Below are 19,693 nucleotides of genomic sequence, written 5' to 3' on the forward strand. Positions count from 1 at the left end.
AAAAACAAAAATAAATAAATAAATGTATAATCTGTCTGGCTTCGAAAGGATTTCAGGTGCATGTAAGAAGTGTATTAAAAGAATAGCATTACTTGCTACACTGCTAGCAAAAGCAATCTTTCTTTCAAACGTTTGACTCTGCTGTGCCGCTTACTCCCCTGTCACACTGCACTCGCCATTTATATTCATGGTTCGTTCGTGTGCCTCATGATCGCCTTATCAAGGGCCTTTAATCCATACACACTTGCATACATAATCAGCTAATATCTGCACCAATGTTCACAAAGCACTTGTATACCGCTGCGCTGCCCTCATGTGTGTCGACAGCACGTGTACGCGGGATGGTGTCAAGAAGAAGGAGAAGAAAAGAAGAAAAGACGCCTCAACATTGGTGTTGTTCTGGCTCAGCGACCGGCGGCTGATAACAAGTGGCCCTCTTGTCGGCGTTGCAGACAGCAGATGAAACATGCTGCTTGTTCCCAAAGAACAAGCTTGTCCTACAAATATTTGCAGCAAAGGAATGAGCAACAAGAGAGGGATGATGGCGCCGAAAAACCCGAATCACCACCGCTCGGCTTGCTGGTTTTGCGGTTTGCTTTTTTTTCCCCCCTGGCAGAAATGGATTATTATTTTTTTTTTTTCCCCTCTTCTTGTTCTTTTAAAGTAGCGATTTCCAACAACTGTGCTGTGGTGCGTTAGTACTTTATGAGAGACTGTCAGGTGTGCGATGGGAAATTAGACAGTATCACTTTCTTTCCAATGATAATTTCACAAAAAATGTTATGAAAATTAAAATAGTATTTGTAATATAAAGTAAATCAGCCAATTTTTGCATCGTCATTGATTGTCATTGTTCCAGTTTCTTTACTTTTTTTTTTAATGTTTCTTGGTTGTGCTGTGAGATTTTTATAATATAAAATGCGTGCCTTGGCTCAATAAAGGTTGGGAAGCACTGGATTAGAGAGTGTGACATGTTTTTTTTTCAACTAGTCAACATATTTTTCGTCAATGCAGGTCTGCTTACCTTTTGGCTTTGACTTGTTTGGATTTTTGCTCAGCCAAACTGCTAAATCATGTGAGGAGAAATTTGGCGTGGGGACCGTGTTATGCAAATTAGCCAAATTGTTAAACTGCAATCTGGCGAAATTTCAAACAGCACATTTTTGGAACTATTCACTGTATCATAAATAGCACTAGTGAGGCATGGGTGATCATTTTGAACAACCAAATATACAAACGCTGTTGCATTCTGATTATTCTATATAAGTCCTAATATATTTTACAATTAAACAAAATCAAAATGGTTAATAGCCAATTTGGGTGCTGTAGTTAATCGCTACTTGGCAACTTTTTATTCACCCCATTTGATATGCAGCAGAAACCTGACTTCTCTCAGAATTTCTTGTTTTTGGTGATGTGTCCGTCCACGCATTAATTGACAAGTGTAGTTCTGCTGCTTGGTGATAAAGTGATGACTCCGTGAAAGAAAATTCAGTCCGTGTTGTCTTTGTGGGAGCTTGCGTGCACTTCACAGTTGGCGTTTGCTTTCGAGGCTTAACATTGTGCCACTTGTTGTCATCGGAAAAAAAGCCTTGGACCCAGCAGTGTAGGGCTGGCTGAGCATTACAGTGAAAACAGGACTGCCCCCTCCAAAAAGACTCATTTTAGCAATGTTTTAAAATATTTTCCTTTTTATCCCCGTTTACTCTTCATGCTCATTTTCTTTTTTAAAATCATTTGTTTATGGGAAAAAACTAACTGTGCTTAGGGTGCTTAATGATTTCTTTGGGAGCAGCAATTAATCACTAATTGGCGACGTATTATTTGTTATGAGCAATCTTCAGTGCAATTTGGTAAAATGTCACGTTACGGACCATTTGCTTTTGTTTTAATACAAAAGTCAAGAAGCCAATTTCATCATGATTGATGGCTACATCACCCCCACATGACCAATGAGTGTGAAAACAATGGTGGTCCTTGAATGTGTCGGCGTTACCTCCAGGGACTGCAGATAGCCTTCTTGGGGGTCACACAGCAGCGAGGAGATGCGGTGATTGTTTCTTATGCAGCGGACGTTGGTGTCCCTCCACAGCGGGAACACCTGACGGATGAGGGTCATACGGCCCAGGGAACTGTGAATCAGTTCCATGATGTCAGCGTCACTCACTTCCTGTTGATGGAGGAAGGGGCAGGGGGGGGGGGGGGCACACAGCACAAGCGGAGGTTACTCCAACACATCTTTCTCTTCCCGGAGGCAGTCAAAACAACACGACTGTGGCATTCTACTTACATAGATATATACACAATAAAAATATAACACAATTATAAATACACATCATATGCATTAATGAATACACAATGTATATAATAATATAAATTAAAAAAAATCACAATTTATATCAAATTCGAATGAACTAACAAACCAACCAGACAAACAAACCAAAGTGCCAGCTAACCAACCAACCAATCAATAAAAACAAACAAAACAAACCAATCAACAAACGAGCAACCAATCAATAAAAATAATTACTCACCAACCAACCGACCAACTAAAAGAATGAACGACCAAACCAACCAGTCGACCAAAAAAAACAAAAAAAACAAACCAATCAACCAACAAGACAGCCAACCAATACAAACGAACAAAACGACCAACCAGCCAACCAATCTATAAAAACTAACAGATTTACCCACCAACTAACCAATAAAAAAAACTAACGCAATAACCCACCAACCAACCAGTCAATAAAAACTAATAGAATTACCCACCAACGAATCAATACAAAAAAATAAAAACAACACAATGACCTAACAACCAACCAACAAAAACTAACAGAATGAACCAACCAAGCAACCAACCAATAAAAACAAACAATGACCAAACAACCAACCAATGACAAAAGCTATGATTTTAACCTTGTAAGTCATAACTATCAATGGAGTTTATTGCTCAAACAGATCCACTTTACCCACACTTGCCAAGTCGACTTGTTCATCTCCCTATCTAATATTGCAAGTGCCTCACAGCTATTTGCCCTCAGGGCGAGCGGCGGGGGTCGCAAGTGTGGAGGCAAAAAAAATTATTATTCACGAGAGATCGTGTCGTAACCAGAGCGGGACGGCGGACGAGTGGTCAATGCTGAGCGGGGGGGTCTCTGGAGAGCCTGCCAGTTCATGTACAATTTGACAATAACGCTGTGGGGTTACCGTCGGCTCGCAATTTAAAAAGCGGGGCCTGGATGCACGCTCCCATGGTGCTTCGCTAATCAGACGTTGTGATCTTTGACTCTCACATCCACCTCTCCGGCATTCAGTCATCAGGCCTTCTGTCTGTCCTCCATTACGCTTCATCGTTATTTGCTTTGTTCTCCGCACGGCACCTTTACCCCTTCACGATGTGTTCTTTGCTCTTAAGGCTATGAGGGAATCTTCGAAAACAACAAAAGCGCAACGATGCATTTGAATGCTGCCAAATACATGCACGCAAAGCAACAGGTGGCGCTATAACCCCGAAACTGTGTGAATATTTGATCACAATCAGAAGCCTTAAAAAAAGTTTTTAAAAAAGCCACAATAACAATGGAAAATTCTGAAAAAAAGTATTAGTGGCATTTGTTATAAATAGGTAAATGAATAATACATTTCCATTGTCATTTCTGTCGACTGAAAATGACATCATACCTACTCAGGGCTCAGGTAACGACCAATCAGCTTCAGAAAACAGATCAGCCATGATTGGTCGGTACCTAAGCCCTGAGTAGTTGTGATGTCATTTTCAGAAGTGACAAAATGGCCGCCCCCAGAGATGGATAAAAACGAGTGGATAAACTCTTATCCCACAAACGCAATATTTATCAGAATGCCTTCAACTAGTGGTCTTGCATATAACATATATTTTGAAAACAAATGTTTGGGTTGACTTTCACTTTAAATAGTATTATTTAAAAGGGAACTCAGTGCTCAAGGCACTACTCAGGTGAATATCCGTCCGTGGCTTTAAAATGGTTGGATTAATCTGCTAAATTCTTATTCCACCGCTATATTCATCTGAATAACATGTTTAGACAAATGGTCAAAATACGCAAAGAATACAAAATTACAAGGCACTTGCGACAGACAGAAGTCGGTTTATGTTAATTTATTCTTACACTTCTGCTCTGATTACCTTTTGGTCTTGACATGATGGTGCTTATGTGTGATTGCTTTAAAATGGTCAAATCTTAGCCCTGCCTAGCTGCTAAGTCCTGGGTAGAGAAATTGAGTGCCGAATCAAGCAGAGCGGGCCTACTTTGTATTTCTACCGAACTTGAGACAATAAACTCCATTTTGTTTTCCTTTTCTTTTCAAATCCGCGGGATGAGCAGTCAGGTGGAACTCATGCATATTCATGAGTTGTCGCAACACATTAATCAGATGAATTATGCCGTGCGGTTCACGGAGCCAAACCCTCACGTCCAAGCTAATAACCGGTAGTGGCGCCCTGCTCCAAACGCTCTGTCACCATCACAGGCGACCTTTGTGTCGGGCGCTGAACCCGGCAACGGCGCTGGAGCTGTGACACGGTGCCCGGGGAAAACGGGGCGAAAGCGTGCGCCGCAATCGGAACTTTGCTTCGCAATACCTTCAAGGTGCATTTTTCCTCTGTGTCTTGTTAGAGCAATTTTATCACTATGGTAACATCCTGCAAGCTTTCTGCCTGCTTTTGTAGCATAACAGAAGGACAGAGTGTACTTTACTCAAAATCATTGATTAAAAGACTATTTCTATATCATGTAGCGCATCACTTCCTGTCATCAGGCTAACACCCGAGCAGGCAATACTGACTAAATTATATTTCGATGTTGCCTCAGTAAGTGCAAATAATGACTTATACCTTAACTGAATGAAATTGCAATGTTATTTTTTGCGCCGGACTGATTACTAATATGTGACTTGAGGTATGTATTCTGTATGCATCTATTTTGTGGGTTGAAACAGCCCTGATAAAGTTGTAATTATCATCAATACTGCATTTTTCATCTCTGAGGGTAAAGCGCTGTCGCCTTTTTGTATTCTTCGACTGTGTTATTAGCGATAGCATTGGCAGCTAACAGGAAGGTTTTATTGAGTAAATTGCATTTTGATTTTGCCTTTTAGAAAATGATTTGTACTTGTATCACTAAATGAAGCCCCGATTTTCTTTTTTGGGAGCGAGAATGACACCATTAAGTCACTTTCGTCACATTTCGATACCGTTTTATCTCGAATCCATTCACATATTTCATGCCTTGCTACCTTCTTTCCCTGCAGCCTTTCCTGATCCAGTCGTCAGCATTCTGATATTCGCACTTTGCAGACAGTATGTGAAACCACAGACCTTGTCTTTTCTCCACTCTCAAACGCCTTGGCCATCTCGTTTTTTTTCACCACAGCAACACTCTTTGCACTTCGACACTGAAAATATCGTCTCTCGCCCATGCACTTGAACGCGGATACTTTGCCCGAATTGTAAAAAACTCTTCAGTTAGCTCATCTTTAGAGTGTCAATCGAAATCAGGCTAGAAATGGGTTCGATTGGCACAGGGAATGGCTTGCGTAGTGCACCAAATTGGTGTTATGAAGCTAAACGTGCTACCTAAAGCTGGGTTCACACGTGATGATTTTTCACATCTTAATCCATTTTACATGACAGCCTAACACACAAAAAAAAGGCATGTGTGTTCTTACTGCGCTTACGCACTCAAGATGACCAACAGAGAGCACCGCGCACAATGAAGTCCCCGCCCACAATCGCGCGACCAATACTGACCTGTGAGAAGCAGCATGGGGCCACAGGGCAGCTTATCTGCTAACTACTGTACAGTACATTGCAGTTGTAAACTTTTTTCCTTGTCATTTCGTTATATAAACGCTCAACAAAAGCTCCTTTGTGTCCAGCAAAGGTACGAACCTCTGCGTGGGTTCCTTCATGGCAATTGTCCAAACTGGGTCATGATTTGCGATTGCAAATGTTTTACAGTTTAACATTTACAATTGTCAATTTTCCCAAGCAGATGAAGCAGGAAAAAAAAAAAAAATCACTGAGAACACTTCACACTATTGGAATATCGTTCAGGAGAATCTTCCCGCGAAATCTGACAATCGTAACTTGACTCAGAAGGTGTGGAAATGACTTCAAATTAAGCTCATTTAGCGGTTTGTGCATGCGCCACTTCAGAATATACAAACATATTAACACATTATCTGGACACAAAAACCTTGAAGAACAATTTTCTGCATTCACATCCCAAAGGAAAAAGCGATTGCATCAGATTCGGGCGGGGGTGGGGGTTGATGTGCAGCGCTAAGCAACTTTACACAATGACAGCCAGACGAGACCGGGCATTAATCAAATCCAGCTCATCCGACAGAAAGGTTAAATGATCCTCCGTGTGCCATTCAGTCCTTGCCATTAATCTTTCATCAAGAAATAAATAAAAATTTTACCAGTAATCGTGGCGGAGCGTTTAATTAATTGGACATCAAGGTGCTTTGCAAAGCTGCTACGAGCGACAAGTCGTTACGGGGCATTGAAATGCGGTTATAGGAATGGTTAGCATACAAAGTTTTTGACAACGATGGGGTGAGAAGTGGAGGAGAGAGAAACGCGCCGCACTTTCACGCCGCACTGCAAAACATGTCGTCGCATGGTCCGGGGAGAATTGCAATGAGACCCACCCCACCACCGACCCAAACGCAACAAGGTGGAATGACGTGTGAGTAATTCAATTATTTGTTTATTTAATTCACGCACTGGCTTCCAGTCGAACGCATCTGTAAAAATAAAGCGGCCTTTCGCCGAGCTCATTGCTCTATTTTGGGACCGCCCACGTAACGCTGGCATGAGCCTGACCCCAAGTGGAGGGGAATAAGTCACCCTTCCGCTAATTGGTAATGGTAAAAGTTTGGTTTGCCTTGGTACAATTTCTGTCGATAAATATCGAAGCGGCGCATCTGGTGCGTAGGCAGGAGGGTGAAATCAGAGTCAGCAAAAAACCGTAACCTGACACCAGCACGACGCAGTGTTTGGTGCCAACCGAGTTAACGAGGAAGGAGAACGTGACAGAGTACTACGTAATTACGATTGTGGTACATTCCGCTGCTGTTTGGAAGCGCTGATTCTTAACTGCAGCGTGCGTGTCGAGCTCCAAGCACAATTGTACCATATCACATGGTGGGTATTTGATCCCTAAGTATGCCAAATTTGTGCGTCAACCATCAGCAAAACGGGCATCCGTCACAGGCGGATAGACGGACCGGTCCGTCACAGAGATGAAATGCCTAGTTCTGCTGTTAACAATGTTCCAGGTGCATAAAAATGAGTTTGACTGCAGTATATGAATTAAGTGGTACAAGCAGGCGCACTCAGTTACCACCACAGCTACTGTTATCAATTATTGTTGTACAGTATTTATGTCCCGCAAGTGGTTTTCATACAAACATTTTGTGTACGGCACTTTCCAACTTACATTCAAATTTGGGCTAAACCGCCACCATTGAAACAAACTTTATTATAAACCGAGGGCCCCTGTACCGTGAACTATGCCAATTAGGATATTCATGGTGTCATCGTTTTTATGTTTGTGACATAAATGGAGCGGGATTACTCCCGCCTTGACACCCCACGTGGATTTACGGATTTGACCCGTACCAGGGCAAAGCGAATTAAACAGTAGCGCTTGATAGAGGGCTTTAGTGGAGGAAGGCCTTCTACATGAAGCTCATCTGTCATGACACAATAATCCGAGTCATAGAAAACGAGTGTGGCTGCTGAAATATCACAACTGGCTCAATGGTTGGAGACAGGGTTCCTCTGTCTGGGCTTCCTTGGATTAATGACGAGGCGGCTCCGCGCCTACTGTTGGCAGCATTTATGGCTAAGGGCGTTATGAATTGATTGATCTGATTAGCTCCCAGCACATTCTCATTTCAAGTCGACAAATATAGATGCTACGACACCTGGTCACCACGGACTAGGTAGCGATCCATCAGTGGTAATATGAGTCCGTCCTGTATCACCATCTATAGTACGTCCATCCATCGACTCATTTTTTTTACTTTATAGCTTTTCCTGTGCAGGGTCACAAACGGGGGGGCCCCGGACCCAATGCCATCCGGAACTGCTCACCAGTTTATTAGCAACTGCGAAGAGTGACCATCACCTTGCTGGATGTTTGAATTCAGCCATTTTCGACAGCACTTGTCCTCATGGACGAGTGACTTTTGCTAATGCCTTGTGAGTTACAAGCACATTTTGTCCACACTCCTTAAAGTGTAGCTAATCTTTGCTTCCAATCGCAACTGGACACCTTTGTCTTCATCCAATTACTGTTAAGCCATTAAGTGTTCCCCCTACTGAAAATGCTCGCTATCTCCAATCGAGCCCGCCAATCAGAGGCTCCCTCCCCCCACTTACCACGGAGACTCTACCTTGAGTATAATTTCTCATCATTGTATTTATTATGCGCGCAGCTATTCTCGGAAATGTGAAGCACATGCTTAGAAATGAGAGTCAGAGTGATGTTTTTCCCCCCTGAAAAAGATCAGACAAAACATTAGCTACACTAGCGGAAACTCCTGATATTTAACTCAGCTATGAATCAATTTTGTATAGCGCGCTTGTGGACAATTTAGAGTTTTCCACGAACCTTGTGGGAGGAAGCTGGAGTACTCAAAAGAAAAAGTACAGTTTTGGAGTCAGAGGTTCTGGGTTTGAATCATTGCTCTGACCTTTTTGTGTGGAGTTTGCATGAGCTTCACAAAGCCCGCGTGGTGAGCAGTCCAGGATGTGGAGCTGTGTGAATCAAGATTATTATCATTTATGAGAACTAACAAAAGAACTCAAACCAAAATTGGAAAAAAAAAAGGTTTTTGTTAACAGAAAACTAACTGAAACTACATTTTAGGTTAACAGATCTAACTAAAACGAATGATAGATTTTAAATGTATGGAGTATTTGTCGAGCGCAAGGATTAAAAAAAATAGGTCATTAAGTATCGTGTAATGAAGTACAATTCTCCAACGGCTGTTTGACCTTCTTCTGTACGGATGCGCAGCAATTCCGAAATAAATACTTTTAAAATGAACCCCCGAAAGCTCATGTATGACGATAATTGACAAAGGTGAAAAAGAAGGACATTTTGTCTGTAAACATAGCTATTTTGAGTTAGTTTTATAAACGTAAAAGTAGTTTTAATTGCAAAAAGCATTTTGGTGTCACATTAAATTTCATGAAAGGAAATGTTTTGCCAAATTTAGTTTGAGTTATTTCCGCTCATTTTTTGTTACCTTTAACAACCTTGTTGGGGACCAGTCTCGCATTTACACACTATCACTTGCTCTTGTAACGAAATACCATGTAGGTGCATCTAACGCTGTATCCAGTGAGTGCGCATCTTTAGAATCGGTGTCTAATGTGACCAAGATAGCGTCGGCGGGGTTTCAATTACGCGGCACCACGCTACTCGAGGACATCAATCATCTTTGGACTCTCCTCCTCAACTCTGTCTGTCACAGCGGGCGCGGCCACCTCATTCATCACGCGTTGTCGAGTGTCAGCGTCACGCTTTCTGAGAAGAAAAACAACACAACAACTTCCAACTCCTTCCTGGATGCGCAATCCATCTGAATTCCAGACGCCAAAACAAGCGTCCGCACGCTGCTTTCGGCCGGGCCGGGTCAGCGGGCGTCTCGGCCGCCTCTCATTCCCCCCGTTGATGCGCTCGTCTCGAGTCGCGCCGCGACTCTTAATATCCAGTTTAGAAGCCTCTCTTCTTTTCTGAAACGACTTCATGTTGTCCAACGAGTTTGCCGGAGCTCTCGAGCCTCAAAGAAAACTTTTGCCTCTGAACATAAAAACCCATTAAAATCAGCCACAGTTGTCCAATTTCACACATGACCTCTTTATAGGAGGTCATTATATACATTATCTCTAGATGTATCAATATCAATACAGTGAACTAGTGCAGGGCTCTAGAGTAACTTTTTACATTGGTGGCACTGGCGCGGCCAATTTTTTTTTTCTTTGGTATACCAGCAAAAAAGACAACACTAGTTTTATAAGTTCACTCCTTTTTAAACAAAATTACTGCCCGCCTGACTGGTAAGTGATGAACAAACAATCTGATCGTCGTAAAGTTCTCATTTTGATTCACAAGTCCACAGGACAGGTGATTTAATCGAAAGCATCGGTGCTTGAAGTGCTCTGTGGCAGTGTGTCGGTTCTGACTTTTGAACACATTGGGCCTTAACTTAACGTTCAAGAAGTTGTCGACTGTTCTTCTCATCTTTTCATCTGCAGCTATTTCCACTCTATATTATATTATATTTTCCAAAAAACGATCATGATAAATGATAATATTGTTGCTTATGAGCAATGAATCAAATGTCTTACATTAATTATGAAACTAAAAATAAAACAGACTCTGGCTCTGTTCAGAAAAATTGCACTCAAGCAAATATTAAAAATTCCTCCCTCGGCCCGCGAAAGGTTGGTTGCACCGGCGCAAAAGACCAGTGGATATGTATCTCAATACGTTTGGAGCGATACAATACAAGGATGGTATATTTTAATATGTAATGATTTCATTTGGTTTTGTTCAATCCGAACCAATTTTACCATTCAAATATTTCTATGATATACCCCGAATATTTACACGATAATACAGACCTATTATTTCTGCCATCAATTCGATCCCAAAGTCCTCGGCACCCTAACAGTTTCACTCTGTGATCCTGCTCACACATCCTCCTCCTCCTCATCACCATGCATCTCACTTCTGCGCTCTCTCGCTTCTCTTTGGAGCAAAGCAGCAACGTTCTTTGCTCGTGGCCGGTGGCGGATTAACATATCCTCCAGTGGAGCTGGACTTGAATGAAATGTGAGAGGCCTCCCCTTGGGGATACGAGGGCATTGGGGATTTTGGCTTAGTCACTTGTGGGTCTGGAGATCATGCATTTCAAATGAATGTCATGATTGAGTTATGACCAGGGAGCATGCAGACGCCAGAGACGTGTACAATTATTTATATCCCTGCAGGATCCAGCTATAAAACACGACTATGTTTAATTTGAACTAAGGTCCGCAGGCACAAGTAGAGAAGGTCATGATTTTTTTTTTTTTCCTCCCTAAAGGCTTTTAAAAATATATTTAATGGATTCTGTTGATGTTTCATTACTCTTTCTAATGCATAATTGGAAACATACAGTAAAATAAACCTGGAGACTTTATATTTATATTTATATGTTTAACCTTCATTTAGCCAGGTAAGGACATTTATTCATGTCAATTCATATTTCTCCATTCACATGCAGACATTCATGTTTCGCAGTTCCTTATGAACGTAAGACAAATTCAATTTGTCGGTCCACATAGTTCCACGAGGACAACTGTAATAAACTCCAAACAAGGATCCGCAATTCAAAGTACGAATACGTATTTTCGTCATTCATTATTGCGGCTCGCTGTCCGCCCTTAAAAGCTCCCCGCACAGCTGTGCTTGGGCAGTTCTGGGTAAACAAATTTGGGGCTAATCAAAACTAATCAGCTCCCCACCATACCTCCTCCCACCCCGTTGAGAAGCAAACACCGCACTTAAGTTGTTTTAAAAAGAAATGCACGCTAGGAACCAGTTTACAGTGGGGCTCCTGAAGAGATAAAAGTCTAAACAAAAACAACATCATTTAAGCAAACCTCTTACTGTAAGCGGCCTTAATTGCATTCTAAAATGACTTCCTACACAAGCGAGGAGCTCCGAAGGACAACAAGTGCGCATTGCCCTCATTTCAAGGTGACCATCAGCTCCGTTTAGGGAAGATGACTTTTCGTAAAAGAACCCAAACAAAGGAAAAATTTTAACATCTGGCAAAAGACACACTGTTGATATGACATCGTATTAGTCTAAGGGAGGTGAGTGCAAAATTAGCTCATACATAATTTCTCTGAGACTGTAATAAAAGACTTAAAGGAATGCAGCAGCTCGAGTATGAAGACGGCTTCAAATTAAAAATTATAGCCTGTCACTTATCAAACAGGCTCAGACTGCAAAAGCCTTTCCTGTGCTGCTTTGTGAGGCATACAAAACCAATAATATGAATTAAAAGCGGCAGACGGAAAGGCTTTTCAGAGAGCTCAAGGCCTCTTTAGCCCACGTGGAGCAATATTTTACCGACATGCCTGGATGAACTGATTCAAAGCCAACTGCAAAGGTAGTTATTAAAAAGAAAAAAGAAAAAAACAAAAGAAAACCAAATGTAAGGTGTAATGTAAGGTGAGGCCATTTGGACTGCAAGCTCTGCAAAACCAAACGCCTCATTAACCTTCAGTAATCAATATTCGAGCGCCTTGGTTAACGATTTGTCACCTGAACTAAATTACATTTAACTGCAACAAGATTATCACTTTGCATTGCAAAACGCCGTGAAATTATGCATTCCAAAAAGAATGGCAGCGAGCTTGAAAACTTGGAACGAGCGCGATAATCGATTAATGGATTGTTAGGTTCCAGGTAAATTGTGTGGAACTGATCAGTGACGGATCGCATATCGAGGCAATCAAGGCAAAACGGCGTTTGGCATTGGGCTGTAACTAAATTCATCAGTTTGCTGTCTGGAGATACGGAATATGACACGGCGGTGGTTCTCAACAGTTGTCACGCTGAGAGCTGCATTTTCCTTTTGTTGCATGCTCGCGGCCCACTTTTATAGACGCTAAGAACAATAAAGAACATGTTCGATTTGAAAATAGCCTCCGACAACACACAGTATATTATATTTTCAAAATCTGTTTAAAATGAGCCAAAAGCATATCACTTACCAAGACATCCGACTAGCTAGCGTAAAATAGTGGCTAAAGCACACTAGGCAGCTACTTCCTGTCACTACTTACCGTAATTGTGCTGCATGTGGGGAGTTGGTACGCCACTGTACTGTAGCACAAAAATCGAATGAAGAATACATGTAAGATTTTACTTGGTGTTTGCGATCCCGACCAACCAGTTGAGAATCACTGATCTATTGGAACTGAACAACGGGTTACCAATTAGGGACTTTCCTCCACCGAGCAGCAATATTCTGCTTAGAATGATGCTGGCTGGACAGTACGGTGAAGGTAGTGATTGGCAAGCCTGCTTCGCAGATAGGCGGTTCTGGGTTTGAATCTAGCCTCGGGCTTCGTCCCACATACCAAAAAGGTTGAAGATCTCCGCTCATTAAAGACTCTAACACAGATGTCACAAAGGACCACACCATGAGTAGTCTGCGGTCCTGTTCTAAAAATAGCCCTGCAGTGATTGGATATTGTGATTTTCAAGGAATGTTGTAGAAATAATCATTTGGAAATTTGAACGATAGCAGAGATTTATAAAAATGAAGTGTTGGATATTTATACTTGATTGTGAGAATTCATTAATTAACGTGATCAGTGCCTTGGAACCATAACTTTATTGAAGGTCATTTGAGCAAAATGTGTTATGCCAGAAGTGTGACAATGCTGGCATGTTGTGGTTAAGTTTATGGTGCAACCGCAACAAAACTCAAAATTTCGGAATTAATCAATCATCTAATCGAGGTTTGAAAACTGATTCCAATGGCATCTTTCTGTACTCTAGGATGTGATGTTTGAGCAGGATATGGGTGCCAATCTGTGTGTGTTATTCCGGACAGCCAGCTTCCTACTGGGAACTGAAATGCTAATTCTCTGGCAGGTCAACTGGGAGCAATCCTTTTATCCGCTTCCATCTATTTGCTTTATGGAACAATTGGAATCATTGGAAACATACAGAGGGAGTAAAAAAATAAAAAATAAATAAAAAAAAGGCGGAGGGTGGAGGGGTTGTCTGTATTCACTAAAAGCACACTTGACTGTTGCGCTGTTATGCCCACTTAAGAGGAGCCATTTAGCTTGATGTCAGATCAGAACATGCTGACACCACGAGTTAAAAAGAAAGGCCATTTGGCAATATCAAGCAAAGGCCTCGTTGGGCAAACAGCAAAGAAATGGCAAAACCTGCAACAAAAGCGAGCCTGTGTTCGGACTCACCTCGTTGGCGTAGACCCAGTGACTGTCCTTGGACGCCAGGTTGGTCTCCACGGCCTGCGCAGATAAAGCAAAAGAGACGGGGGAGGGGGTTAAGAGAGTGGCGCTTTTAACATCCCTTTGAGCAATTGGCGGAGGTCTTTCAATGTCAGTCAAGCTTCAGGAAGCCTCGCAGCTTTGTTTGTAATTCAAGACCACCTGGAATATAGAGATGGTCTGACAGGCCAACAGTGATTACCATTAAAATCACTCACTTTCTGCCATGGGAAATCTCGCAACACCACAGCTCAGCAGGCAGAAAAAGGATTAACTCTGGGTATTTGCTTTTTCTTTGGCTTTTTGCTACACATTGACCATATGATGGACCGGTCTTGCAGTTTTCCATACTAAGCGCCCTCCAAGGTGGTGTGTGCAAGATGAAAAGTGTCATGTTTTAACAATTAATATTTAAAGTGATTTACTTTAAAACACACCTAAGTTTATTTTAAGCAAATTGTAAATGTATTTAAATACGAAATAAAATGGATGGAAAAAAACGGCAAGTTCGGTGTTGACTTCCTATCTGCATGTATCCCGAAGAGGCGAAATGTGCTAGAGCAGAGGGGCAACAAACATTTTCTCCGACATAAAAAAAATGTAACTCTCTCCTTCTATGATGTAAAATCAAATTGCGATGACCAGGACAGGGGTGCGCGCCTACTCTGTCGATATGTAAAAGCTGTATGTGTCTTGAAAACATTCTGGAAAGGCGGCTCTATGACATACATTTACAAAAAAAATAAAAATAAATGTAGTGGAACCTCTGTTTTTTTATGCACCAGTTTTCGGCAATATTTTAATGCAAATTTTGTCCCGGTTTCCGTAAATTCACTTGGTTTTCGTACAATTGAAAAAAAAATTGGACCAGCTGTTTTATGGCATAAAATCAAAGCAAAACATTCACAAGAGTTTATTTACATTTGCTTTGGTGACATGAGTTGTGTGGTATGCGCCAACGTGGGCTTGTTGAAGCAGATTTTCAAAAGGCTGTTCTACAAAGTAAAATCAATTTAGTTACATGTTATACATGATTTGTTTCAATTCAAGTATTCTCTGTTGGGTGGGTTTTTTCTTTCAATAACTGCATTAAAATCTTATATTGTGCCACCCTCATTTCAAATGGTTACGGTGTAATCCCCCCCAAATCAGCATGCTTTCCTATGTATTACACCGCTACAAGATCTTCTGAATTCTCTTGAGAACCGGCTTAACGTGGTCATGGAGGCCCGCACATTAATCACCCGGGTGGATCAATGGGTGTCGTGTATTGAGGCTCGAGCACTGATTCCGCTGACATCTTTCCGTACGTAAGGATGTGATGTTTCAGCATGATAAATGAATGCCAATGTGTGTGTGTGTGTTTTCTGGAAAGCAAGCATGTATTTTTTGGGGGGGGTGAAGTTCTACTAAACTAAAAACTAAACCAAAACAAAACGGGGGTAATTGTTTTCAGCAATAAAGAAGGTTGCTTTCGTAAACACTTAAGAGTCACTGTCTTTAATGACCAAAGTGAAAGTCCGAAACCATGGTGTACTGATCATTTTGGATTGCTCTACGCCGTATGTGATATAGGGTTGTTTTTGGTTTCCTTTGTCAGATTTTGGTGGTGGAGATGGGTCATTAAGTGGACGCACGGCTTAGAAAGTATGAGGAAAGGCTGTTCTGAAATATGAAAGTGTCTCAAGGGAGAGGGAAAACAGCCCAAAAAACAATCAACCCTACCTACATAACACTAATCTGAAAAAGCAATCCGATGGAAGCAGCAACAGTTTACGCCCATCAACACCACGTAACGCTCGTCGATAAAAGCCGGCGTGAATCAAAGCACCGCGAGCCACTAATCTTATCTCCAAACCTCAGAACAGTCACGCTCAGATTTTAATGCCCCTCTCATTTCCAGATTTCATCAAGCCGAACGACGTCCATCGGAGTCCAAAAGCAATATTTACCTCCACGCTTCAGACGCCGCATCTCGGGGCCTAATTGCGCACAACTGCTTTGAAATTCAAATGCGGTGCAACGAAAACATCAACGCCGTGACTCGCAAGACGTGTTGCTCAAACATTTGAGTAACATATTTACCACTTTCCGTACGTACTTATACATCTGAAAAATCCACCGAGAGAATGATCAGATGTATGGAGAGGTAGAGAAGAGCCACAACCTTCAGGCACGCCATAACGGGGCTGAAGGTCATCTAAATGCGCAAGGTGTGTGACACTGAGCGACTGTGCATGTGTGAACAAAGAGAGGAGGAAAAAGAGCGTAGGCTGCAAGACTTTGAAGTAAAAAAGCCGTAGGGGCACTTTAGTCGTGGTAGTAGTAGTAGTAGATTAGAAGAAACAAAATGCAGACAGATGTAGGAAGTCACGTGCAGTTTCTCGCATGCTGGATGCGTGGGCGCATGTGTGCATGTTAACTTTAGATCGGCTAATGAACAAACGTATTCTTCTCCGCAAACCCGCTTTAAAAGAGACGTTCTGAATGCTCAGATTGCTAAATATGTCCTTTTTCAGAAAATAAAACATACACGGCAGTTTCTCGCTGAGGTTAGGAAACGAGCTGGAAAAAACACTCACTCTTGTATGACTACTACTGCAACCAAAATCGATAGTTCCTGCCCTGACCTATTGAACAATCATCCAAGGCGTATTTCAGGTGATTAATCAGAAATGATGAACCGAAGAAGGGTGATAGAGTGCATGCCGTGTTCTTCTCCAGTCATACAACAACCTTAGCTGTTTCGAAGATACAGCATGTACATCTTGCGATTGTTAGAGATGACCACGACTTTCACTGACCTTAGCTAACTAGTCCATCATTCATAATCAGTAGGACTCTTGCTCTGACCGTCAACAAAAGCAAACCAAAAACGAGGAACCAAAGGCAGGTGATAGAAAATGCTTAGTGACAATCATTTTGGATCACGTCATAATACAAAAACAATACTGTTCTACCACAAATAATTTGACCAAAATGTTTTGGAGAACATGCTCTGTTTTGATGTTTGGCTACAGGGGGCGGGGGCAGCATAGCTCAGTGGCCGTTTCCCAACTCAGAGGTTCGATACCCGACCCTTGTGACCATATCGAAGTGTCCTTGAGCAAGATACTGAAGCTCCAGTTGCTTCTGATGCTGCACCATCAGTAGGTGAATGTGAACTCAGTGTGAAGCGCTTTGAGTGCCTTAATAGGTGGAAAAGCGCGATAAAAGTGAAAGACCAGCTACAGCATCTCAATTTTGGATTAAATGTCAATATACTTTTATAGCGTCCTTGCATTATTATTCTATTCTATTATTATTATTATTATTAAATGTGAGCTGCTTCGGCCATTTGGTGTTGACGAATAGACAAAACTAGTAGGGTTCTTGTTTCAAGATTGGAAAACAAGCCATAAAATGGTTAAAAAATGTGCATTGGTTTGACATGTGAGTCGGACTACCTCACACATCTTGGATAGGACATTTTTCAAAACCAGCAGGGTTCTTGCACTGACATTCAACAATAACCAATCAAATGTTTCAGGACAGTCGGTCGGGTTCTTGCTTTGGCCTACAAAAATGATTCATACCACAAAAATCAGAGAATATTTTTGCGTTCTTGCTTGAACATCAGAAAACAATACACCGGTTGAAAAACAAGTCTGACTCCTTATTCCAGCTATTTTGTTTTTCAGAAAGCACTGGGGTCTTGGCCAATCCTATAGCAAGAGCTTTTTATTCATTATCATACCTTGTTTTTTAATTACATTACTTTATCGACAAGATGCATCAAAGGAAAGAAAAAAAAATCCAATGCAGCTCTGCCGCCTGCATACAACACAATAATAGCATTACCATACATAATCCATCCGTAGCTTTGTAACAATACAAGGCTGTCTGGCAATGAGATGACATAAAGGGTATGATGATAAAGTAGGTTACTCATTAAGATTCTAAACAAGCAGCACTTAGAAGACAAAAGGCATCTGGATACAATTCCTCCACGTTATAATGTGCCTAATCAGCCTTTTCCTAATCGAATTTGGAGCCAAGCGCGGCTCCTCTCCAGCCCCCTCGATTCCAACGTATCACACATCTCTGCAAATCCACTCAGGAGCTTAAATGCTGTCAACAAACCGAGCTGAGTAATTTTTGCATTGTGCGGCGTTGAAAAAGGTAAAAGATGATGCAAGCGTGAAACTCCGGAGAGCAACGCGCTCTCCGAGACAGGAGAGCCGGGAGTGACAGCTGAGGAATATTTTGTGCCGTTCCGTTGATACCAACATCTCCAGTTGGCAAAAGAAGCCCCCGGGCGTGTTCTTATGCGGTCGCCATAGCACAAAGGCGAGCCCAGGGAAACGCCAACTCCAATTTAAAAGCGAGGCAAGCCGAGAAGGGATTGAAGGAAAGTGCAGCGGCGTATGTGCGAACAGGTGGTGGTGGTGGTGGGGGCGTTGTTTGGATGCGCTCCAGACGGCTGAGTTTCTTCAGTGGGAAAAACATTCGGGAGAATCATTTGCTGTAAATTCCCTACGACGTTCACGTTGAATGCCAAGGGGGAAATGAACAGAGGGCTGAAATGTGTCACGGCGTATCATAGCAATCCAACAAAAAGATGTGAAAAGCACTCTTGAACGGGAGAACACACAATGATTTTTAACATCTTAAGTGATTTTCTGAACCTGACAATGTGACACCCTATTTGCTGGTACTCTTTATTATCAGAGTGAATACTATGAATGAATGAAGATTCAAAGCATAGCAATAAAGTAAATGCTTTTACTGTAAGCCCAGTTTGAAAACTATGATTTCCCACTTTTCACAAACATGTGATTGAGGTATTTCAACGCATTTTCGAAATCATATTTTCCAAAATCTTGTTCTTGCACTGTATGGACTTATAGTAATTTTAAATTCCTAGAATTGATAAAAATGCATACCAAATTATGAGCTATTTTTTCTAAATAAAAATATAATTTATAAAAATGTATTGAACTCATGAGGTGTGTTGAATATTTCTAATGGTGTTCGTAAAATACAACGTAACAATAACCTAATCGATGACACGTAAATGTATTACTTATTGCCATAACAATTAATGGCGGTCATATATCGGGCATACTAATACCTGATTGGAGGGAATTAAAAAAAATGAAACCAAGCACCTGAACAAATGTGTACTCACCTTTAGTCAAGGCCAGGCGTCATCTCGTCTCCTTAATGAAGGTGATACTAAATGAGTCCCGCATTAAAAACAAATCATGACTCCCATCAAGTGAATCAGCTGTCTTGTGGAGAAAGCTGCTAGCCTCCCGTGGAATATCGTTAGCTTCCCACTGGCATGCCATGGCACTAAAGGTGAAGACGTACTTGGTATCTTGTTAGCTTTCCACGAGAAAACCATGGTGCTAAGGATGCTAGCTTCTCTAGCCATTTTGTTAACCACCCCCCCAGACGCGCCATGGTAGTCAAAATGCTCGCTTTTATTGGTCTACTGTTAGCTTCCTGCAAGTAGGTGTGTGTGATAAATGTCAAATATTAATTGATTTATATGAGAAATGATCAGATTGATCTTTAAAAGATGATTCTAGTGACATAAGTATACAGTATATAACAGAG

The 19,693-nt window shown here is 41.6% G+C and overlaps 1 protein-coding gene across 4 annotated transcripts in view; it reads right to left on the reverse strand.

Annotated features, from left to right (window-relative positions):
• grid1a (glutamate receptor, ionotropic, delta 1a) overlaps positions 1 to 19,693 on the reverse strand; it is a 287,874-nt gene that overhangs the window by 37,216 nt on the left and 230,965 nt on the right. For all 4 annotated transcript variants that reach the window (XM_086045122.1, XM_086045124.1, XM_086045125.1 and 1 more), the window contains 2 exons: positions 14,057 to 14,110; positions 1,997 to 2,170 (listed from right to left, as the gene is read on the reverse strand). In XM_086045122.1, the coding sequence (XP_085901248.1) occupies positions 1,997 to 2,170; positions 14,057 to 14,110 (228 nt within the window). The remainder of the gene's footprint in view (positions 1 to 1,996; positions 2,171 to 14,056; positions 14,111 to 19,693) is intronic.

The sequence above is a fragment of the Filicampus tigris genome, chromosome 11 (genome assembly GCF_054856515.1).
Source record: "Filicampus tigris isolate MCC_2025a chromosome 11, RoL_Ftig_1.0, whole genome shotgun sequence".
Classification (NCBI taxonomy): Eukaryota; Metazoa; Chordata; class Actinopteri; order Syngnathiformes; family Syngnathidae; genus Filicampus; species Filicampus tigris.